Source organism: Anser cygnoides, chromosome 8 (genome assembly GCF_040182565.1).
Source record: "Anser cygnoides isolate HZ-2024a breed goose chromosome 8, Taihu_goose_T2T_genome, whole genome shotgun sequence".
In the NCBI taxonomy this organism is placed as follows: Eukaryota; Metazoa; Chordata; class Aves; order Anseriformes; family Anatidae; genus Anser; species Anser cygnoides.
The window spans coordinates 16582458-16607295 of record NC_089880.1 but is presented as its reverse complement, the minus strand read 5'-3'; the positions used below and the strand labels follow the sequence as shown (position 1 = coordinate 16607295).

Below are 24838 nucleotides of genomic sequence, written 5' to 3'. Positions count from 1 at the left end.
ATTTAAATTGATTTGATTATAACTGCAGTTCTGTTTGTAGCAGAACTTGTCATTACTATGAGAACTTGAAGTCATAAATTAAGCCATTGTGTGTAGTAAAGTACAGTTAGAAAAAAAGGAGAACCAAACTTAAGGTTCCGAGTTCTGTTTCCATTTTATTTTATTTCTTACAGTTCAGTCAGAGGGAAATAAACGATCTGTTGTACAGCTGAGTTAAAGACCTTGGAAACATTAGTCTAAAAATAACTGTCATACAAGTCTTAGTTCTTTACTGGAAATTTTCTGGCTCATAAGAAGGTTTTTTTCTGAATTTGTGTAATTGAGGGCTTGTAAAACCAGGTTCAATGGAGTTTTTAAAATGCCATGAATTTATATAAATAATTTTTTTTAAATAAATCGTGAGTGGATAATAAAAGGTAGGTAAATATTTTCTTTGAAGTTCCTGTTAAAGCATACATATAATATATATATGAGTTAGCTGTAACTTACCAGAATATGAAGTGTGGTTCCTTGAGCTGTGTAAAAGGCTTGCAGATTATTTTAACCCAAGTAGGAAAATTGTTCTGGAAACCTTCCACTTGCCTGCCTGAATTGATACTGATTTCCTAATTCTTCTGTGAATTTAAAAGTGCTCGTTGCTGGGTGGTGGGAGAAAAGTTAGGCAGGGAAGGGAGAGATTCCATCCATGTGTCAGCAGACAAGTGGTCTGCGAGCTCAGCAGGCTTCAGCTGGTGACCACAGCTCCCAAACAGCAGTTTTCAGACATTTGTGGACATCGTTGTCATTGTCTGTGTAAAATCTACGGTGTCACTGCCTTGGGTGTTGTGCTACGGGTATCGAGGAAACTCCAATTTCTTGATGTTTGAAAGGTGTCCCCAGGTCCGTACTTTGTCAGAGGGCCCAAAAACGTGGAGTGTTTTTGTGATTTCTGTCTGCCACAGGAGGTTTCATGGCCAAAAAGATGTTCTCAGCAGAACTTTGGTTTCTGTGATGAGTGGTGCTACAGGGTGAGGGGGATGTTTTTGTTATCTAGAGGTTACAAGCTTTGAAAACATACAAAGTTAATCCACAGGATTTTAGAATCCCTCTTATGCCTAACTCTTGTTGTCAGTTACTGCAGGAATGAAGCTAGGTGCTATTACAGACGGGAAATAAAACGTAACTCCACCCAATAAACGTGGGATGGTAAATGAACTTTTAAAAGGACTCAGTTAAAAGGAGGTGTTCCAAGAGCAAAAGCACAGGATGGAGGCTGCTTTAAGGCAGGCTGAATTACTCGGGCTTCAGCAGAAGTTCCTGAACAAAGTGTTTCCCCAGCATCAATTACCAGTGAGCATTTTTACTTCAGCCCGGCCCCTGAAGGAGGTGGCTTAGTGCAGGATACTTGTACTGTGACTGTTCCTTTCTCGGGATAAACCCAAGATGCTCTCTTCTTGAGATTTTGACCCAAAGTATTTCTTCTTATCTGGAGAAGAAAAGGGCTTGTTAGATAGCCACAGCTACATGCACAGGTCTCACTGCTTCCCTGTCTCTGCGTGGTGCTACAGGCTTTGGTATCACAGCAGCCTTTAGAAGATGCCAGCCCAGGTCTTTACGATATAAAGATCCGGATCTTAAAGACATAAATGTAACAAAGGTCTGACCCTTCCCCAGACATCTAGTTGTTGCCATTTTTTGCGGTTTCAACAAATCAACAGTACAGGTTTTTCCAGTAAGACACCAGGAACCTCTATGTAACTTTTTTTTTTTTTTGACTGAGCCTCCCTACCAGTTGCCTAGTAGATTCCAGTCTTCCTCTTACAGATCTGAGCAGTGCTGATGCGAGAGCTCTGCTGTTCTGTTTGTTTTTCCTGTTGCTGCTTCACTTATAGTGGTAGAGATGTGGTGAAAGCCGGGTGGGGGGGGCAGAGAGAGAAAGCAAAGCTTTTCGTAACATGACAAAAATCCCATTGGAGTGAAGCTTTTTCCCTCCGAATAGTGGGAACATAGCACAGCCCTGAGCTGCTTCAGCAGAAGAACCGGGTAGGTGGAGAGGAGTTTATGCAAAGCCCTTATTCTTCCTCCCTCCCTTCCGGCTCAGCTGTGCCCTCGGGGGAGCAGAGGTGCTGGGTGGCAGGAAGATTTCAGAGGGGTCACTCGTTTCTGTGGCAAGCAGCTAATGCGGAGACTCAGAGTCTCTAGGTTGCTCCCTAAGGCTTTGGAGTTTTCCCTGCGGAGGGGCTGGTAGCAGTTCGTGTCGACAGACAATGAATCGATGTGGAGGCGTTCCTTCGCACGATGAAGGCGTACCCAGACTCATCAAATGTCCCCAGCTACCGCGGGCTCTGCAAACCACGGCCCCAGCCGTCCCCGTGAAACTTCCCCCGCCTCCTGAACGTTGGTCCCGGTCCTGCGGGCGCCCTGCCACGTTCGCCGCCCTCACGCTGCCATCGCCACACTGAGCGGGGTCTCACGGCGCCTCCAGCAGTTCCGTGCCCTGCTGCGTTCGCCACCCCTCGGGACGGGCCCGGTGGTCTGCTGGAAGGTATTTGCCGTCCGCCATCCACCACTGTGTTTTGGAAGGCGCGGAAACACCCTCTCTCAACCCACTTAAAATTATTTCAGGCGGGAACTGCGGTAATTACATGTGGGCTAAAATGCTGCACTGTTCCGCGGTGTAAATCCTGTGCTAGTATCATGCAATTTACCATTTTAGCCATTGCACAGCGGCTGCTAGAATAAAGTAGGGGAGATTTTAATTAGATACGGGTGACTTATTACCCATGTCTCAGCTGAGGTGTTTCTCCATGCCAGTTTTTAAGAACTCCTCTCTAAAGACTGTTGAGGCGCTTGCAGCATTGGAGAGGTTGGGCCTGGCGATGGAGCTCCTTTGGCTGGAGGATGGGTGGTTGTCAGCACGGCTCTGCCAGTGCTGGGCGTTATGTCCAGAGAAATGCTCTTTGTTTTAACCGCTCTTCAGTCGTCTGCGCTGGCGGGCTGATCCTCCAGCCTTAAGTGACCTGTGAGAATGAAAAGTGCCGGGGGTATGGTGCGTATCCTTCTAACTGCATCCCTTAGTTTGAATTGTATTTTTTCTATATATATATATATATATATATATACCACATACACGTGTATGTGTTTTATAAGTTGATCAAGTGAAAAAAAACCTACCAGATCTAGCTGATGGGAATAAAATCTGCATGGATACAGCCATGGAGAAAAGTAAAGCGTGTAAATTTGTGCTTGGCATGGTTTAAAAAGGAAAAAGATTTAAGAGGCTGGTCTGGTAGCCTTCAGGCTGCACTCGTGATTTAACCCTGCTTTTAAGGAGAGTCTTTTAAATGTTCTTTCCAGCAAGTATCTTGGAAAACCAAAGCTGCAGAATGTTTTTTGTGTAAGCAGGTTTAGGTTTCTCTTTCGAAACAAAGGTCTATTAAATAATCAGTCTCTGTAGTCAAGAGATTTATTGCGTGTGTAAATATGCAAACATAAGAGCGATGGTTTGAATTGTACCTACCATTATAAAATCCCTGTTCTGTCAAGAAAGCTGATGTAAGTGGCCTTTCAACTGATTATTTTTTTAAACTACCTTTGTGTATTACAATGAAAAGCAAAACATCCAAAGCAGCTCTGCCACTTTGCTGAGTTGCTGTTTGGCTTTTTAAAGGTATTTGTGTAAAATCCTTGTTTTTAGCAGCTTTAAGGCAAAAGTTACAGCTGTTCCTTGCATTTTATGGAAATTGCCTCTACAATTATATAGATCACAACTGCGTAGTTTGTCTTTTGCAATATCCTTTTCTAGTTAAAAATGGTAGTAAATTGTATTTCCTTTGAGTCAGGACAGCAGGTTTCAAGCTGTGCAGCCACTGTCTTGGTAGGCAAGCAGCACCTTGCGGTGGCTGCTCTGGCTCAGAAGTTACATTTGTCTGCAAATACTGGCAGTTACCCAGCAGATAATGTGGGGGAGTGGCTGCATCAGTAACTTGTGTGTAGACACATGGATTTTTTTTTTTTACCAACTAATTCCAAGTTTGGAGACAGAAACAAGAACAGGTATTTTGGCAAGTTTACAGCTTAGAGAAAAGGCAAAGTGTGCAGGAAAAAACCCTCAAACCATGTGAGGAGGTACAAATGCTGCAGACCTGTGGTGGTTCGGTGTCTGCAGGTTGACTTTTAGGAAGTGAGACATGGGGAAAGAATGTCCTCGCTCCGGTCATTTTGCCAGTGCTTACTTAAGCACTCTGAAGATGGAAGGTTTGTTGTGCTTTCTTTCAGAGGAACCACTGACATTGGAAAGGTTTTCACGTGCCGAGCTACTATTTCAAAATCCATCACTGTCTGCCAGCCTGCCCTGTGTTCCAAACCAGACTTTGGGCTTTTCAGACTCCAGAAAATGTTTCTTATATTTAACTTCTACGAGCACAAGCTTATAAAAGTGTCTCTTCTTGTGTGGTTGGTGGCGCTCCAGGGATTAGCAGAAAAAATACAGATGTCAGGCAAGTGCGAGAGCCACAGGACCTTCTGTACCCACTAGAGATTGAAGTTAAATTTTCCACATGCCTAAAATGCGGATCTCTGTAACATAACTGTGGGTGGAACTTCGTTCTGTCTGCGGGCCAGAGATGTACAGGAACTGCAGAGCTGAACTGCAGCTAAACACCTTCTGTGAAAAGTGGCAAAATTTGGTGTTAGTTGAAGGCTTGGTTTGTGTTGAGGTTGAAATAGTGTTTGCTGTGTGCCTTTTAGGCTGTTGCATTTTGAAGGTTTCATTGCAGGATACAGCTGGGAGAGCATGTAATGGTTAGCTGGCTCTGCAATAAACTTACTTTATTTTTACAGCAAAAGATTAACATCTGGATTTCCAGAGGTACAGAACGTTCTCTGCTTTTGACAGTGTTAACGCACAGTATTAGAATCCATTGGAATTCTGTTTTAAAGCAATATGCTGAAATGTTCCTGTCTATAAAATGGGATCCACTGTGTCCTGATAACCTGGGTTTGTATCTTTTCATCTCTAGAGAAAGACTGGAAGTTGGATGTTGCCAACTGGCCCAGCTGGAGCACACTATTAAGCAGTGCAACGCATCTGCTCACATGGAAGCAAAGAACAGGGGCTGGCTGTGACACTTGACTCAAGGTGTGGAGCTGTGCTTCTCACCCCCCTTTGTTTGCTTTGCCCACATGAAGGCCTGCTCCTCAGGGGCGTGGTGGGAGGGAAGGGAATATTCACGGAGCCAAAAAAACCTGCCTTCTTCTTTCTCAATGGTGCCGTTTTATATTTGAGTTGAAGGGAAAACAAAAACAAGTTATACATGTATAACATTAAATGTCAGAATTTCTGCCAGTTGCAAGCTAGTAGAATTTTCTGGCTCAAGTGAGGGTCTCTGGATCGATACAACAAAATTTTGGGACACACCAAGATGTGCTGGACTGGTGTGCTAAATGCTAGAAGTTTGTGTTGGAAGTCAGAGCTGTTACTAATGGTTATATGGTTATACAGAAAAATAAGGGTAAGGTTTTTATTTCTCCTGACACTCTGGAAGTGAACAGTGTGGGGAAAAAAGGGTTTTGTGATATCTAGGCTCTGAAAAGACTGAAGGACAGCAGTTGACTACAAAGCCAGATGCCCATGATGCTTGCACTCCTACAGACATGAAGGACTAAAACACAGATGCAGTATGTGTCCTATGTACTGCACTACATAAGGCTGAAAGGAGGATATAGAATGAGGAAAGAAATGGATTAATGCTTGTTTTATTTAAAAACAAACAGACAAAACACACACACCACAACTCATCTAAGTGTTTGTCCTGAACCTCTTTTTAAGTACTTTTGTCAGAATACTCAGTATGACCTTTTCCAATGAAAACTCCGGGCTGTTAACAGCAGTGAAACCAGGATCATTTGTAATTAAGCATGTGAAATATGCTTTAAAAAAAAAAGTATTAAGTTCAGAAGACAGTGGCATTTTTCCTTTGTTAAAATAGCCACTTAAATCTTGATGTAGTGGAAACTTGCTAGAAAAAAAATCTTTTGGTAAATTCCTCATCCTTGTCATCTTTTCTTGTAAAGACGCAAGCATTTTTTCCTCTGTGTTACACACAGTGACTTGCCTCTGCTCTTCAGGTGACATCTCTCGTTGAATGTGTTGTATGTTGCTTTCTAAAACTGCTTTAAGTCAACAAAACTTTCTAACAGCCATTTTCAATGCTGCTGTGGCCTTTAAAGCTACCTCTTTTATGTATGTATTTGTATAGAGATGAGATGACCAGTAAAGTTCTAGAAGTGTTTATTTTGATATTAACTTTTGGATGTATTTGTAAAAAATCTTTATTGTAAGAAAAAAAATCTAATTTATTGTTATAATAAATGACAGTTAATTCTGATAATGTTGCTTTGACGAGCTTTATTTTCACTCTATTTGCTTAGCTGCTGTGGATGCAAGTTTAATGCAGTTCTCTTCCCTGATTTGAAGTGCCTAGTGCTAAGTAGCTTGCAAAAGTAACTATCAGAGCAAAATTCTTATTGGGGATATTTCCATTGACGCTGTTATCCCACAGTTGTGGGTAAGATGCTGTGTTCAGATAATCTTATTTGGCAGTTTGTACCATATACATAGGAAATTAGACCCACTTACGCACATCACATTTTTCTGCCTTAGCTCATGTCTACTTTTGATAAACTTTAGGGGAGAGAGTTGACAGATTAAGACACTATTCAGCTTTTTTCTTATAAAGACTCTTCCTGTGAGAACACACCCAGTTTTACAGCTTGGCCTAATCAGTAACTCCTGGGTCTTGTTTTTCTGCTCTGCTGTCCAGCTGTAGTATGCTGCTGATGCATTACACAGTGTCAAGTAGAAACACGCTGTAGCAGAAGCCTGTTCCTAGTGGTAGCATCAGTCAGCTGTTACCTTGTTGAGAGGTGAATCAAATCATCAAGTTCAGAATGGCATGGGGACAGAAACGAGCACCACCATGGGTGCAGCTTTATTTCCTATACCTGTGCTTAGGAACACACCTAAATGAAGTTTCTTGAAATGATTCAGACACAGGCCCAGTTTCTCATCTCACCTTCAGTACCCCCCCACTTCAATTCGCATGGCCCCTAGGAGCAACACTTTCTCAAACCCAGGGGCGGTAGCTGGATGTGGTGAGCCAGGCCTTGGTGTCTGCACCACGAGCTCAGGGATCTCAGACCACAGGCAGGTGGGGTACACAGCCCTTCACCCCCCTAAGGCTGAGCTGCAGCAGTTCAGTTAAATGTCCTAGGTTGCTTGCCTGACACCTATATCCATCTGAAACTCCCCTTTCAGTGGCGTACGTTGTTTGTAAACTGTTTCGTTAAAGAAAGGAACACCAAGACACAGCACACGAAGCCTGTGGTGCAAGGATTTCCCAAAAGGTACCTTTAATGTGTTTGCACGAGCAGCAAGCAGTTAAGTGCTAGTTTTGGCACCAGGAGTTTAGATGTGCAGCACTACACCTTCGACACCAAGTCATCCAAACCAACATTTTATCCATATGAATAGAGAAAGTGAACTAAAACATAGCACTATGAGTACATATGAAGTCAAGTTATCGGTGTTCTATCACATTTTCAGTTTGTAATATTAGAAAAATAAACTTAAAACAGTTACTAATCAGATGAATACATTTTCGTTGCCAACTTGGAAGAGTTTAAAAAACATGAGAAAAACCCCACACGTAAGTTTGTTTTACAAATGTTAGGTCAACCCTAGTAACAAAACTGCTGTACAGAAAGCACCCTCTACATTTTTGTCAAAATATTTGGAGCCAAAATAATTTTCCCATGCTAGAAAGTCACAGCTATGTTATGTTCAGAAACTCCATTTGGATCTAATGAAAGTGTTGCATACTAAGTTGCAATATTGTAGCAGAGGCAAAAGCTCAGAAGCTCAACTACAGTGGTAAATCGAAGTCCCACTCAGTCTCTATGAACTCCAAGGTTGTCTTTTTGCTTCAATAACCATTTATCTGCCGTTTTCATTTCAACAGATAAAATACTCCGTTGAGTATATAAAAACTGTTATAAAAAGGCAATCATAAAAGATAAGGTATTGGCAGGCATGTCAGCTTTTTTAATAAAAAAAATAGCCATTATATCTATTTAAATAAGGCTTCTTGTTACAGATTGTTCCAGTTACTGAAGAAAACAAGGCCTGATGAAAAAACGATCCCCCATAAACCTTACACTTCCTGCCCCAAGAACACATTGTACAGAAAAGAAAACATCATTTAATGTGCAAAGTGACAAAAACAAACACTGGGGGAAGCTCCTGAAATGATACGCTCCATCTAGTTTCTCTTGCAATATCGTCAAAGTCTTAAAAAAAAACAAAACAAAAAAACCCCACCACCCTGAAACAAAGTTCTAAAATACACAAAAAACCCTTCATCTTGATATTCTTTCCAAAACAAATATGTACAGCACATTAATATGCAATATGCAAAAGCTCTGTGTTGCTGTTGGCAACATCTATGCCCTCCCCAACCCTATTCACAAGTGTACCTCTACTAAAACACAATTACATCACTAAGCCTGTTAGTTTGAAAAGGGAATTTAATTCACCTAAAACTTGTAAAGTTTTGTGTAGGGGCTCCATTCATTTGATTCTGGATTGTAGACTTCAATTGTGTTCAGGAATTCGTTGCCATCAAATCCCCCAACTGCATAAATAGTGTTTGCCACCGTCGTGATGCCGGCATTGCTTCTCGGAGTAGTCATATTTCCCATCATCTTCCACTCATTTTTAGCAGGGTCATACATCTCCACACAGCTCACCGCATGAGAGCCATCAAAGCCTCCACCAACAAAGAGTTTTCCTATGAAAAAGAGATAAAATGGGTGTTTCACTGCTAAGCACCCTCCATACTTCCAAACACAGCCTTCCTTTCCCGGAAGACCAAGCCAGAGCGAAGGAACGTAAGGGTTTCCTGGCAGAAACTTGCTTTTTTTAGGTTCTGGAGTCACAGCACAGACCTGCTGAGCTCTTCTGATCATTAGGGCTGATTGGTCTGAAATAATTTCCAAAGCCCAAATTCAAACAGGTGCAGTTCTGGAAGCTGCAAGGGTGATGTTGGGGGGGATGGGGGGTGCGGGGGAGGAAGAAAAAAAAGAGAAAAGAAAAAAGAGAAAAAAAGAAAAAAGGGCTGGGGGAGATGCTCCCAAAGTCAGAGCTTTTCATTTTTCTGGTTAGTTTTTAAGTAAGTGAAGGCATAAACCAAGTTCTTCCAGTATTTTTCCCTCCCTTTATTAGAATACAAAGGAATAGACACCTTTGTGTTCTACTTTTACTGTAGCTCAACATGAAAAATTCATTAAGCATAAGAGGCTGCATAAGACTGCAGGAGCCTACCATCGTGAACAGCCACTCCAGCTCCCCGTCGAGCCATGTTCATGGGTGCGATCAGAGTCCAGGTATTGTTCTCTGGATTGTAACGCTCCACGCTGCTCAGGCAGTTCCACGATTCTGCTCCCCCAATTATGTACAAATACCCGCCGAGCTCGCACACTGCAGACTGATGTCTCCCTGCAACCAAACACCACGAGTTACAGAGCAGCACGGAAGCAGTGCACTAACAGCTTGCCACAGCAGCTGAAACTTAATCAGCTTTTTTGTTTAAAATCCATGGTTTTGCAACTGCCCTTTTTCCCCCTCCCTCCCAAATTGCACAGCAGACTTACGGACGTTAAGTGGAGCACAACTTGTCCACGATTTTGTCAGAGGATCAAACACATCACAGTTCTTAAGTCCCTTTTGGCCATAAGGATCTGAACCACCAACAATGTAAAGTTTTCCATTCAGGGCACATACTCCTATTCATATAGGAAAGAATAATAAGTAAGGTAATAAATTAATAAAGAAAATAACAGTTGATCAGCTGCAGAGGTGTTACCTGCATTGCAACGATTGGTTCTCAGTTCCGGAACAGGAGTCCAGTCATCTATTTCTGGCTCATACATTTCTCCACAGCTCAAGTCATCCGAGTGGCCATTCGACCCACCCACGACATACAGCTGCCCCTAAATGGAAAAAATGAGTACCTTTCACATACAAGTGGTCAACTCAAAACGTTACCACTTTAGTAACCTTCTAAATTCAATTAAGCAACTTGTATTACTGTTTTATAGGTTTCCAATATTCATCCCACCTATGTTTACATAATCTCAACATATCATCTGATCTCCACACACCATTAAAACTGCCATCTGGAACCGAGCTCTCGGCGTTCTCATAGGTGCAATGAAAGTCCAAGCGTCCTTCTGCGGATCATAGCATTCCACTGTGCGCAAGCATTCCTCTCTGTTATATCCACCTAAAATCAAAAGGTGGAATGGTATCAAACTTCCAAAGACCAACTGCACCCCTTCCAAACTGAGCAAGCTGTTTTAAAGAACTGTTACTACTTCTCTTACCTGCAGCGATCAGCTTGCCGTTAAGTTCAGCTGTGCCCAATCCAGACCGAGCATACTGCATGGGAGACATGGGCTTCTCTATTACATCGTTTGGCTGAAGCTCAAAGCTCAGACTCTTCAGCAGTCGCGGCGTGCTGGTGGGAGAGCTCTGAGGGCTGTTGCGGCCATGCAGGAATATCACGCACAGCACGCCATCCAGAACAGCGAGACACAGGTAGGTATTACCTGTAAGTCAGGAGAACAGGAGAGAAGACTGATACGAATGACTTAGGACTTTCTGGGTCAAATTATACACACCACAGGATTTCTAATGGCCCTGTGGACACGGGATCGAAACATCGGTGATCCCAGCTTGGCCCCAGTTATTTTAGAAACACCCCACAAATTAGCGTATCATCAGTAAGAAAAAGTGCTGCTTAGAGATGTTGAAGGGAACCCTTGAGTGTGAGAGGTGGTGGGTACATAACACCAGATGCATCTTTTAGACAACTCCCCTGCCTCCTCAGATACTCACTGGAAGTTTTCTCTGAAGCAATGATTTTCCATTCATGTTTAGGACTCTGAACAGTAGCACTTGGAGAAAGACTTCCAGAGGAGCTGCTACTTATCTGCTTGTGATCATTCTCACGTGGTGGCTTCTTCTGCAAAATCAAAAGGCAGCTACAGAAACCTAGCCAGAGACTGCTCCTCTTTCTACCTTTGCTTCCCTGAGCTAATACATAACTATTCAAGAGAACACTTCAGCTACCACCTGCACAGAGCATCGTGTATAGCCCACCTACTGTTGCATACTCAACAACAGTTGCCAACACCACCCTACATCTTAGCTTGGTACTCATTTCATCCTCTGATTGCACCTTTGTACTGCTGGTGTATGACTAGAAATCATTTCAGATTCCTGGATGAGAATATGCATTACTAGCAGGTTTTTCAAGGCTAAGGAAAAACCTCCATCTACTTGGAAAAAAAATGATTCACAAAGTAGAAGCCACACTTGAACTCTGCTTCTGGAACTTGAGTTAATTGTATAAAGCTGTTGGAAGTGAATTAACTATTCTCTTCATTCCCTGAAGACGAATTAATTTCAGTTCAGTTCCTCTCTGTGTTCAGATTAGCCGTTTCTTGGATTTTACTCCCTTGATACTTCCCACTAACAGGAGATTACTGCTCTCTTTTCTTCTTCAATTAAATTTATACTGTAGTTTACATTATTTTGCCAAACTAAGAAAAGCCAAAATTTCACATTTCAGACACAGCTGGTCGGATTGTGCAGGCTTTTTCTGAATCTGAAGAACCAAAAGGGAGGTTAAAATTCTGTCTATTTTTTTAAGAAGAGACATTATAACCACAGGACCAAAATTTACAGTGCCTGCACAGTTCCCTGGAGTCTGATTTCTATGGAAACTGTCATAAGATTTCCAGAACACACCATCTAACTCATAGATAACCTTACACAGAGTTTGACAGCTACACTCAGCTTTGCATGAAAACCAATTTATTTGTGGATAGCATTTTTGTTTCTGAATCTTCATTCAGTTAAGAGCTTATTCTTCTATCCTTAAACTACCTCAACAGTCACTGACATTGCAAACATCTGTAATTCAGAAATTTTAAAGTTACTGACCCATTTTCTAGACCCATTGTCTGTGGGCTTTTGGTGTTCTCTCGACTGCCTGACATTTCCAAAGGCTGGATGCAAATTTCTGAAATTGTTAATTCCAATTATCAAAAAGGATTTAAAAAAGAAAAAGTTGAGGACTCTTTGGCCTCATTTCTGAAGAAGAAATTTTTGAAAGTACATCTCTTAGCTTTTAACTACTATAAGGAATAGCATCCAAAGGTAGTGAAATCTGTGAAGGTTTACTAAGATGCATTACAACAAGAGGAATATTAGCTGGCTTCATTTTCATCTCTCTTCACTTCTAAAATCCACATGCCAAGATGGAAGTATTTTACGTAATCATTTGCTAAAAAATTTCAAGAAATGTATACTTGCACACATCACTTATGAATTAAAATACACATACTTTTAGCTCAATGAATTTAAATTATATTTGGATAAAGCAACTGACAATTTACATTTATTAGCTTTTGTTTATTTTTTTTTGTTTGTTTCTTAAATAGTCTCTATTGTCCTAAGCCACGTGTTTTTCAGGAGGTGAGATTCAGTACCATATTTGGCTGGCAGTTAAAAAAAAAAAACTCAAAAAACACAAGACAGTCAAAGCATCAGCCCTCTCTGGCTCAGAAATTATGTACTGATGCTTTTTTAAATCTCTCTTGCACGCTACCAATACAGCTGAACAAAAGAAATGGATGCTGGCAGCTAAAAGCTTAGAACTTATGTCTGGAATCTTTTTCTGTGCCAAAATCTTATGCATCTGTTAAGTCAGTCTCATGAACAGGAAAACTGCAAGCCAAGCAGTCGGTCCACAATTCTTTTCAGTCTCTTGGAGATGATTTCCTGGACATTTCTACTAAGCTACAACTAACCTGCTACAGCTGACCGCTTCTCTACCTTTTCCTCCTTCTAACAGCCCAAGATTTATTTAAAAGTCAAACCTAAAGCACTTAATTTTGCAAAGGCTCACTTTGAGTCAGCCTGCTGATAAACTGACAGTAGAGTCTAAATCATTGTGTCCAGCAGTTTTGAGAAAGATATGCTTTCTTGTCATGTATTTCACCATTAAAGCTACTGCTGCTTCCTCTGCTACAGTATGCAAGACTTCAGGTTGCTGTGAACTGCTCCAGTCTACCTGAGGTTACCTCGGACTCTCTGCAAGTTGTACCTGCACAAACTGAATGTGGTCATCATCACTGCCATACACCTCAGCCTGTCCATCTAGCAGATTTCCATCAAGCAGCTTGTGATCAGCTGAGTAGTACAGCGTTTGAACCTGCAAAAACAACAACAGAATACCCATGTGGCTACTGTCTCCATTATTACTTAGCTACAGGCAGATTACAAAAGGCAGTCGCCAGCATACTTCTCGTCATCTCATCTCAATCTAGCGGAATGACAAAACTAAAAGGAAGCAGATGTCATGGTGGCAATCTTCAAACATTGGATGAAGGTTCCTTACTTTCTCAGCTTGAAAGAAATCTTCGGTTTCCAAGGACTTCTACTGTTTTTTCCAGCACAGAAACATTAGACAAGCAAGAGGTACATTAATTTGCAGAATTACACAAATTCACAATCTCATGCAAGCATTTTTGTTATCCCCGCAAACAAGTTTTCTGCTCTGAAAAATACACATATTTATGTTGACCAGAAAGAGTTAAGGGAAGCCAACAGTGGACTCTAAAAGAAAGGTATGGGGATGAGGGGAGACAACACAAATTTAAGCTCTGGAAGAAACTGTTGTCCACGTCTAAACATCAGATGCAACTGCTTCAATGAAATGCATCTGAATTTCAACATGATCAAAGCTTAAAATTAGTTATTCCAAGAGGAAATATACACTCAAGAAGGTATGACAGTTATCAACATGTACTTTTGCCTATACAAGTGTTTCTGAAGATCTACCGTGCCTGTAGTAACAAACTGGGAAAATTTTGATGTTTGGTGTCTATTTCTAAAGCCCATTTTTTCCAGCCAATTAGAAATTTCGATTCCCCACCAATTTTTCCATTAAAAACTGCCCAGGCTACATCTAGCATTATTATTCATGAGTAAAGCCATTTAATAACACACAACTTTTAAAATAATATATCCTGTAAAGGAGTAAGTAAACACCATTAAATCATCATCATCGTTCTCTGCCCACAGCGGATTTTCTTAGGAGAACTGGGGCAGGACTGCTGCTTCTGTACGTGTCAATACACTTGAGGTTTCTTCTTGGTTCTTCAGCCTTGGTATCCTAGTTTTGTTAATAAACCTATGGGGAGATAAATCAATGGGGAGGAACAACCATTAGAAGCTTTTACCTACTTTGCATTTACAAGTAAAACCTGCAAAGGAAAACATCAAGAATCTACAGCAAGTTTCAGTACCACCTCCCCAGTTCTAAAGCAAGATACATGCCACTTTTGAGATTACTATACAGCACATAGTGAGCAAAAAAGGAAAGCGGAAGACCAGACTGAACAGTTCATTCAGCTCACCTGAACACCCCCCCAGTTTCTCAGCTTAGGGGTACCTACAGTAAAATTTAAATTCTTTAGGGTCATAGTTAAAAAAGTGGAAAAAAAAAGAAAAAGGGATCATCCTTCATATTGATTTTTTCTATATTAAAAAAAAAAAAAGAAAAAGATGTTTAATCCCATTTTCTTAAAGACTAACCTCTTCCATTAGATCTTCCAGGCTGTCTCCATTCTCCCAGATGCTGCGCTGTACCCAGTTGATTACCTTTGTGTACAATTTGCCATTGCTAGGTAGGCCAACATTGTCTTCAAGCATTACTTCAAGCTTGAAATAGAAGAAGAAGGGAAGTGAATTACTGGATGATTTACTCCACAGGTTTTACCCTTTTATTTGCAGCATACCGTACTTTACAGAGTGAGCATTACTCCTGCTTTTCACTGGAGCTAGAAGACAGCAGGAGCTTTCTACTGCACAAGCTCAAACTAGTAAGCCCATTGAAGTACAACTGCAGTTACGTTTTATTCTAGACAAGGATGACAGTGCACAGGCTCTACAGTCAAGTTGCACATTAGCATGAATATTATACAGAATGTTCATGTTATTTTCTAAAACTCAGCATACTATGGCTTCCCTTTTGGGAGCAGGAAAACTTTACCTTTGTTCCTTGGATTACTTTTTGTAAAGGTGATTTTGTAACTCCCTTCACATTGCCTGCAGTCCCATAACAAAAGTAAGTCTACAAACTTCAGCTAACCTTTAACCGTGGAAGTTTGAGAAATTCCTCCTGTTCTGAAATCTGCAAAAGATGTTCCTGAATGTAGCCATCAATCTTGTTCAACAAACGTGAGTCTCCCATACAACTTGCAAAATTTCGGTAACAGATGCAGCTCTGAACGTCCATCTTGGAGAGCAAGTAGTCACCACAAACCTTTTAAAAAAGGAAGCTGCATCTTAATTTACATGATTCTTATATGTACAAATTATCCACCCCAACACACAGAAACAAATTTTTTTTAACTGCAGAACAGTGACTGTTTGTCTGTTGTCATCTCCCCGCACTAGCTGCTGTAAATGAAATGTCGCCTTCCATAAGAATATGCATACATTAGAAGAACGTCCTACACATACAAAAGCTACTTACATATATGCGTTTCTTTGCAAACCTGCTCAAAACTGCCTACCTGCAATTAAGTGAAGATACAAATCCCAATTCCCTTGTCAAAGGTATCCCCATTTTCAGCAAGAGCAAGTATTTTGGAAACCAAGCTCAAAACTTACATTCCGCAGTGTGTGGGTTATTCCTTTTTCACATACCACTGCCACAGAGTTACAGAGCCAATTATGCCTCCCCCAAAACAACCAAGCACATCAGTGCTCCCATGAACCTTAAGGTAATTAACCAGCTAAGATTCATAAGCCATTTTACTTACACATGTGCACAAATAAAAACTTAGCTTCAGAGAGCCTTCAGCACAAAGATAACACAAACCGAAGCAATACATCCTGATGTCACTCAAATTAACACTATGCAAAAGCTTACCCGCTAAGCACTTTTTCCACAGAATCATTTTTTAGTCCCATTACCACCAAAAAGCATAACACTGTCTGACTGAGAAAACAGAACAGACCTCTGGAAGAGCTGAGAACTGTACCTGCTTAACTCTCTCCATCTTCAACTTCTTTGCTGCTGAGTATACATCTTTCACCAGTTCTTTATCAGCTTTTAACCTATTGAAGAAAGAAACATAACTTCATTACTTTGATTCTTTATAATTAAAACTTGCCCTCTCTCATTTCTCAGAAAAGTACTTACTGAGCAGTATAGGCATAGTTCAACAGAACTTCAACAGCATCTGGATTGAGATCATCGAATTTGACATGGGAAATTCCATGAGAATCACTATCACTATTGAAGATTTCAAACAGGTAGGGACTGCAGCAAGCCAGCACAGCTCTGTGCGCCAACATCTCATGTCCACACACCTTTATTTAAAAAACAGATAAAAAATCCACAGGGTTGTAAGATTTTCTTAAAAAATAGATTTATATTGTAACGCAGTATAAAGACCTTCCCAAGTGAATGGCCCCATTCAAATCAATTTATTAATCAATAAATTAATCAATACTGCCTTCAACTTACATCACCTGAAAAAACTCATTAGTGTTGTATGGTGCTTCTCTCAAAGTAGTATCTGCTTTCTTCTTTTAAATATGGATTTTCCAGAAAAAAAATATATAGTACTACAAAACAATGAAAAAACACATTCAACCATAATACTTGAGAGGAAAAAAGTTACCTGGAGTCGGACATCGCAGAACTGACCACTTTTACGTAAGGCATTTAGCTTGGCAACAGATGACTCGATGAAATTTTCATCTTCAAACATCAAATATCCATTAGGAATCATTTTGGAGTTGGTCTGGCTGAGAACAGAATGTGTATCATTTTCAGATATAACATTTTGCTTCCGTATAGAAGTACAATTAACACATCACTTGCAAACATTCATAAGAACTTTTTCAAAAAAACATCCACCTCAAAAAAAAAAAAAAAGAAAGAAACTACAAGAGTACTACTGCTGGTGACTATGTGTTAACAACAATACTTCGGATTGACCATATTAATGATTTTTCAAAGTGAGATGCTCCACAACTTTTTTTTCCTCCCTTTCAACTTCTCCACATCACTTCCGCAGGTACCAGCTCCAAAACCAGATGCTGAACCTGTGCTTGCTCTCTGTAAGCAAGTTGGAAACCTCTGGATTAGGCAAGAAGCCTTATCTCCCTCCACTTAAGATCAGATCTGGAAGATTCATTGCTATTTTCTGCTCACTGCATAAAATGTCATATTGACCAGATTTATTTCTGCACAGACCTAAAAAGCAGCTGCATCGAAAACTAAGAACTGAGAATTTAAAGTAAAAAGGGAAGTCAAATAGCCAGAGAAATTAAAAAAAAAAATTGCTTGATTTTATGAGTGTAATGGCTGACATATTTCAGAGTAGCTGAAAACTATAAAAGAAAACAGACAGATTGAAATATATTCTGTATCACCACCATGTATTTTAAGTCCTCATGAAGCTAAAGCAACTTCCCCTGAACATCTTACCCATATACAAACATGTCACCTCATGCAACTTGGACCAAGACTGGAAAAATAACTTCAGGAAACTATCTATCTTTTGAATTTGAAAGCTATTTTGTAAGTCATTTAACTGTCTTTTTTTTTAATTTTTATTTTTTTTTTTAATCTAAGCACTTTAGAAAAAGTTCTCTTAAGAAATAGGAAGCTAACTAGGAGTACTAAAATATGACCCTGAGATGACATACTGAATTTGTCTCTCTCTCAAATCTTTAAGTTTGAGTTGCCAACATACGCAAAAGTAAAATTTCCTCAACAATTTTAGAGGAAATAATATGTGGAATGCTAGTAACATTATCAGCAATAAATTATATTTCCTTCTGAAATTTAAAAAAAAAGCAAAAGATTAAACAACCCCCCCCAATAAAATACAAAATTGGAAATAAAGAAACAGTACAAAAATAATAGCAAGCTCCACACAAATAATTCTAGCTTTATTCCACTTGTTTTGCCTTCACTTAATACAGAAAGTATTTGACTGTAAACTGGCAACAGTCTTACTTCCAGATGTTTCTATTTGCATAGATTTTCAATTGTTACAATTTAAAATTAAAAAAAAAAAAGAGGACAGGAAGTTTTTAAAGTCACAGAATTTCAGCAAAACTATTAATTATTGAATACACACCTACCAGTATTAACTTACCTAGCAAATATATTACTGTAAATTTTTAACTGGGAGGTCTTAAATTATTCCAATGGTATCCCTGTGTCAAAACAGAGCACTTCAGTTTCAGTATCCTCTGATAGGGAAGATGTTTGTTGAAATGCAAAAACAGACGTGTCTTTGCAGCCGCAATATGGATTCCAAAACTATCAGGCTTGAAGATGATGTAATCAAGTCCTTAAGAGCTATAGACATGAATTTCTTCTGTGATAGTCATGCATCATAATCTGCAATAAAGAAATTATCAAGTAAGGACAATATATAATGCTACCACATATTTCTGGTGAAATTTAGTCTCCTAAAGTAGAAGTTCCTGACCCCTCAAAAACAAGTGTTCTAGACAAAGAGGGAACAACCTGAGAAATTCCATATTGACACCACTACATCCTCATGTCTAACAACAGGTGCACCATACCAATTCCTATCCACACAGAGACAAGATAGTAGCTACAGCAGTATTTAGAAAAAAAAAGTTAAAACAGCTGAATCCAATTTTCAGACAATTCCTTACCAATCCTGACTTTCAGCACTTCCTACCTATATCTAGATATTACTGCTTGCTTACACAAGACAAACTCTTAAGTAACAAAACAAAAACTACTAAACATATATAAAAAAAGAAGCCACTCCACATGCCTCCTACCTTTTGCTTTCCCTGTACTTGTCTACTTGTATCCTTCTTCTCCTAAATGCCTAAAATGGACCGAAGATGGATTAAGGACACGTCTGAAAGGACTGGGCATGTCTCCAGTCTTAGGTACTTCCAAAAAAACAACTATAAAGTCAGAAATTGTTGTTTTCTACGACAACCTCTTGGATAACAAGTCTCTTCACTACCCCCGAGCAGAACCCGTCAGCTGCAGCCAAGCCCCACACTGGCACTGCAGCCCGGGGTAGCTTTGGTGGGATCCTTCGTGCAGGGGCTGTTTATGCCGGCCTTTTCGGGGAGGGGAGAAGAGGAGGAGGAGCAGCAGTGGGGAGGGAGCAGGCAACAACCACCCACTCTGGAACTTTCCATGACCCTGCTGCCGCCTCGGGAAAACATCGATCACTTCATCCACTTGAGTTCCCCGCTGCAGTTCCCAAGTGATATTTGTAGCTACAGGTTAAATGCCGTGCTGGGAATCAGGTTTCCTCAAAATAGGTGCAGCCCATTTCTCCTTGTCAAAACTTAAAAGTCACCTACAGAGCAGGCAGAAGAGCCCCGTGGCTCCCCTGCCCGGCCACAGCCAGGATCATTTTGTCAGGAATTGGCCCTCCTTCGGACTCCAAGCAGATCAGCAGCAGCTCAAGCACGGGACCGATTCTCCCGGGCAGCAGGGGGCATTATCCCACAGCACAGCAGCTCCCCAGGGAAAGAAACTGCTTCCATCCACCCCTATCAGCTTCCCGCAACCCTGAGGAGAGGCCGTGGCAGTCAGCAGACAGCCAGGTAGCCAGAATTAGCGTTAACTACATGTGGCCACTAGCAAAGGCACGAGCACGAGCACCCGCGCTCAAGCAGCAGCGGTGCCTGTCTGCCAAGGAGGGCCCCCAGCACGGGGGGCACCACGGCACCCCTACAGATTCCCACAGCACGCTCTCGTCCCAGCACACTTTGCTGGGAGAAGAACCTCTGTACATTAAATGTATGCTGTTTTAAAATGATCCTACAGGCATGTTACAAAACTGAAACCAAACTCTATTTACCAAATATTATTCAACTGTAAGCATTTGGAAGTCAATGCTTCTTGCCTTATTGGTACAGCAGGGAAAACATCTCCGGTTTCTAAAGCAAACAAGGAGTTTCACTTCTCAAAAACAAAGCAAACAACCTGGTGTCCACACTTCCCACGGAGATTCATCTCATTTGAAACATTCTCTTGTTCAAAGACGCAGAGATGCTATTTCAACACAAGCGTGGCAGTGAACTAGTTCAAAAAGAAGTTCTAAGAAAGTACCAGAAGTTGGGCTTCATCAAGACTATTTTCAAATGTACAAGAGTTACAGCCATGAGACCTCCGAGTTTGCAATTTCAGGTTTTAAACCTGCCTTCTCCCTCCCAGGGACCACCATCCAGCCACTGCTCACCTGCTCTGAGCTCCACAATTACCAAAGCAAATTAAATGTACATTGCTGCCATATCCAGACAAACAGGCTTCCAGCCTGCTTGCGCATCGCATTATGTACTCCCCTGTTCAATATTCACTGGAGTTGCTGCTAATTACCAGTGTCAAGGCTTTGGGTAGATTTCAAGTTACACGACAACTATTCAAATAATTTCAATTAAACGCCAGAACCATCCCCCTTCCGTCTGCATCTCCAGGCATGTTCTGCCACGTTCTGTTCTAACAGAACAACTTAATTTCATGGGCAGCGTTTCAACTTCGTCCTGCGTGCTCGCTTACAACCTTCAAGACCTATAAAGGGCATCCAAAATAACTCTGGACTTAAACTAAAGATCTGTCCTTCAAAGTGTTCCTTTGCACATGAATGAAAACTCTGCATTTATGCACCTAGCAGTATTTTCTAATGTTTTCTAAGAGTTTGAACATCTAACTACTGCCACTAAGTTTTAGTACTGTTGTATGCAAACCACGGCTAATATTAGTATTCAAAAGTAGCATTAATGAATATGCTTGTGTTATTTGCATTCTGCATCCTTTCCGTTTTGGTACGCCAATGGCAGAACAATTGTTTTCATCAGTTAAAAATCAACAAAAAGCCAAGAATGACAACATTTGCTACTTCAAAAGTTATAAAAAGGTACTGCAAACAAATTCCTTTCTATGGTCACTTTGAAATTTAAGTAGCCCTTTAATTACCATTTTTTCTGATTTTTGCTTATATTCCCTTCTAGCTCACCATCAAGAACTGTCACCAGAACTATCAGCATTTTTTTTAATTATTATTTTAATTCTCCAGGATTTTTAATTTTTTTTAATCAAGTGCGACAGTCACAGATCACTGTAAGCTAGGTAAAGCATGAGGTCTCATACCACTGAAATTACTTTTCAAGCTCCATCAAAATGGAATCATTTTAAGACTTTAAAGCCACAGAACCAGCATTCCTGAGCAGGAACTGGGTATCTCCATTTGAGAAATTTTTTTCTTGAGAGAAGGCCTACTTCCTGCACACAGTTTTAAACCAAAGCAAGAAGCGAATGATCTGGGTTTGCATTGTAGTTTTTGCCTTAAGGATTCTGACTGGTGCTGAGCCTGGAGGCATCACCCCGCAGCCAAGAGCCAGCTCGAGGGCGCTAAGCACTCCCGTCGTGCTGCTGCAGCTGGGCAGAGGAACACCACGACTCAGGTGCCTGCTTCTCGCTCGACTGAAACGTCACTGGGTTCCCGTAGCTGCAGTGCCCGAACACTTACCCACATGCACAGGCTGAGATCTCCATTTCCAGTGGTATATCTTCTTATGGAAGATTCACAGCTCAGATAAAATTTTCCACGATAAGTTCACTGCACTTAGCTGACTCCCAGAAGAGAAATTTTCTCCTCTTAAATTCATCTTGTCATTTCACTGCATATACACTTTAAGGTGCATTTTCGAAGAAGACTCATTTAAATAACAATGTCTTCTCATCTTTCACTACGCTCTCCTCTTACACCTATCTTGCAATGCAAACACTACTGAAATATGATTAGGTCAGGCAGTTAGAAGAGCCATTAAATGTCGTAATACATTTTACATTGTTGGTTGTGTTTAGTACTTACAATCCCCTCACGCAGAAAACATTCCAACATCAAAAATATTTTTAAAAGCCATTAAAAAAAACCTGCATTAAGATTACTGTTGAATTTCTCTGAGGTCTTAAACCCGTTGCCATGACCTAGGACTGTCCTCTACAGAGCCACTTCTGGGGACAGCACGTGCTGCAGCCTTGGGTGAGGTACCAGGCTGGCAGGTCCCAGCGCTGAGGCTGCCCACGACCAAACGCCACACGTGCTATTTATTTTTCCTCCCAGCTGAGAACTTGGGTCTAGTCCGGTGGTACTTCCACGTGCAGTACTTCAGTAAAAAATTAAAGTCGATGCTTTATGCCAATTTTGCACAAGATTTTTACCATATTAAGGAATTACCTCTTCAACTCAATGCTAAACCATTGATTTTTCAGTTAATGTTTTAGCTTAGGAGATACTTTTAAAACTTTTGATTACAAGTTGATACCTGTTGATAGAATGATTGACACTTGTTGATACAGTGGAACATAAATGGAATTTAACACCACATTTGGTGTTCCTAAATGTTTTCTGCTTGCTGAGGGCTTTCCTGCTTTTCACAGCCTAGTTTAGAAGAAATGTAGGTCAGACCTATAAGTACTTGCAGTCCCTTACCCATATCATAATATAATATATTTTCATGTCTGGGTTTGCATTTGGGTAAAATACTATGGGCTAAAACATATACCAACATAATTTGCACCACTGAACAGACTCAACTTCTTCACACCAGTGATTTAATACAAGTAAAGACTCATAGATTATGTATCAACGTTGGTTTGCATATTTACTTTTTGGTTATTTTCCACTACACATTTAGTCTGGTTGGTAAATAACCTGTAAATGTAATAACCTGTAACCTTGTGTTTTGCTGCAAATCAACCCACGCCATGCCCCATGTCCCCACAGTGAGGAGAAAGGGATAGGGCATTTGCTACCACCAGTTAAGGACTGAAGGGAAAGGAGAAAGTACTATGGACGTTTTCCAACACCTTTTACATGTAGTCCAAGAAAATGCAATACTTGGACTGCATTACAGAGAGCAAGGCTACAGAGCTCTGTATACAAAAACGTGTCCTTGAAGACCTAGAAAAATTTACAAGAAGCAGATTTTGTGCTAGAATGTTACTGCTCCTTCGACTACAACTCAGCTGCAACACACCAGCTGCCCAGTTAGGACTCATTTCCAGTGCTTTTCCGCCATGCTTCTGACATGCTCTCTTTCACTGTCTCATGTTCCTTTTTCCATACCGGTTCTGCACTTCCTCTTCTCCTTTTCCACCTCGTTAAAACTTTTTTGTTGTTGTTTTCATTGTCTTTGTCTACTTTCTGCCTCATACATAGTCTCTTAAAACCTGAACATTTCTCTCCCACCCCCCACCCCCATGGATTTCTACTAACACACTTCCTACAGTTCTTCAAACGTTTATCACACAACCAGCAAACTGTTTGGGTTTGTTTGTTTGTTGTCTCATCCCTCCCAGCTGGGCAGTTTTTGCCTTTAACACTCCCCACTTCTTAAACACTCAAACTGAGGAAAGAAATTATACCTATTTACAGTAGCTAAAGTACCATTTCCTAATTGGCATGTATTTGCTGACTGCTGCATCCTGTCTGTGCTCCAGGAGCTGGGTTTGTGGTGACAAAATCCACCTTCTAAAATTAAACCGATCTCACCATCGCAGCGGTACATCCTGCTTAGTTCCTTACTTTGTAGATCCCTGACGGAAAAGAATAAATGTGATGTCTACACACCCATCACTGAAGAAAAAAAAAAAATTCCCCTTCACAAACTGTGACGAATACGGAGAGAGTGATATGATACTGAATTTCCACTAGTCTGTCACCACTCGGCCTTGCTATCCTTCTTCCTTCGTAAGTAACTCGGATGCCTCGCCTCTCACTTTGTCAACATTTTTTCACCCTTCACAGAACTGCAACCAATTCGCTTTTTATGTTTCTGGGAGTCTTGGGAGCAGCAGTGAAACTGCCGAGGCCGGGGTGTTCTCCGTCGTGAAAAGCCTCTGAGGCGTTCCGAGAGGCCGCCGGCCAGGCGGGCTTGCAGGCACACAGCCCTGCCGTGGCTCTCCCCCTCCCCTCCAGCGTTAACGCCCAGAGGGCCTCTGATTTATCGCCGGCCTCCAGCAGCACCGACGGGCCCGCAGCCCGCTCCCAGAAGCGATGCGGGTGTCGGGGGGGCCGTGCCCGTGCCAGCACCCCTCCCTCGGCCCTCGGCCCCCGGCCGCGACCCGCCGCGCGCCAGGCCCGGCCCCGGGCGCTCTCCTCGGGCGGCCGGGCTGAGGCTGAGGCGCGGGCCGGCGGCCTGACCTTGGGGCGCCGCCTGAGGGCGGATCACGCCTCTTCTCCTCGGCGCAACTTCGGGATTTGAGAAACGTTTCGAAAAAAGCAGAACGCCCCGGCCCCGGCCCCGGCCCCGGCCCCGCGCGAGAGGCGCAGGGCTCCGCTCGCCCTGCCGGTCCGACGGCGCTGCCCGCCCCGCCCGCCGCCATGCCCCGCGCCGGGAACAAAGAGCCGCGGCCCCCCGCCGCCCCACCTGGTGCCTCTGAGCGCAGACGACGCCGTTCATATTGGGAGGCTCCAGGCTGCGGGGGAAGCCGAGGCGGAGACGCAGCCCCAGCCAGCCGGGAAGAGGGAGCGGAGCGAGGCGGCGGCGGAGGGACGGAGGGAGAAAGCGAGGGAGAAGGCAGGAGGCAGGCGGAGCGGAGCGGGAGCGCGGGCACAGCGCCGAGGACCCGCCGCCGGAGCAGGAAGAGCCCGCGGCGCCCTCCGCCTCCTGCGGGGCGGGCGGGAGGCGGCG

The 24838-nt window shown here is 41.9% G+C and overlaps 2 protein-coding genes across 12 annotated transcripts in view; one reads left to right on the top strand and one right to left on the bottom strand.

Moving 5' to 3' along the window:
- The window catches only part of SWT1 (SWT1 RNA endoribonuclease homolog), a 44457-nt gene extending 36373 nt beyond the window's left edge, over positions 1-8084 (top strand). For 6 of the 9 annotated variants that reach the window (XM_067001475.1, XM_067001469.1, XM_067001472.1 and 3 more), the window contains exon 19: positions 4258-8084. In XM_067001475.1, coding sequence (XP_066857576.1) covers positions 4258-4516 — 259 coding nt within the window. In that variant the 3' untranslated portion in view covers positions 4517-8084. The remainder of the gene's footprint in view (positions 1-4257) is intronic. The other 3 variants (XM_067001477.1, XM_067001476.1, XM_067001474.1) reach the window with 1 other exon arrangement.
- IVNS1ABP (influenza virus NS1A binding protein) lies at positions 7363-24789 on the bottom strand. 3 transcript variants are annotated; one of them, XM_048059236.2, is made up of 15 exons: positions 24575-24789; positions 18292-18539; positions 16804-16926; positions 16320-16489; positions 16159-16234; positions 15261-15434; positions 14705-14830; positions 13212-13319; positions 10937-11063; positions 10423-10647; positions 10201-10322; positions 9903-10029; positions 9691-9822; positions 9362-9535; positions 7363-8828 (listed from the first exon to the last, which is right to left on the bottom strand). In XM_048059236.2, exons 3-15 carry the CDS (start codon positions 16912-16914, stop codon positions 8575-8577), a joined length of 1926 nt encoding a protein of 641 aa, XP_047915193.2. In that variant the 5' UTR covers positions 16915-16926; positions 18292-18539; positions 24575-24789; the 3' UTR covers positions 7363-8574. The 3 variants fall into 3 exon arrangements, with proteins under 3 accessions (XP_047915193.2, XP_047915191.2, XP_013033382.3); XM_048059234.2 differs by having other exon boundaries at positions 16804-16930; positions 24575-24788; XM_013177928.3 differs by lacking the exon at positions 24575-24789 and adding an exon at positions 18956-19254 and having other exon boundaries at positions 16804-16930.
- Between the last annotated feature and the right edge of the window lie 49 nt (positions 24790-24838).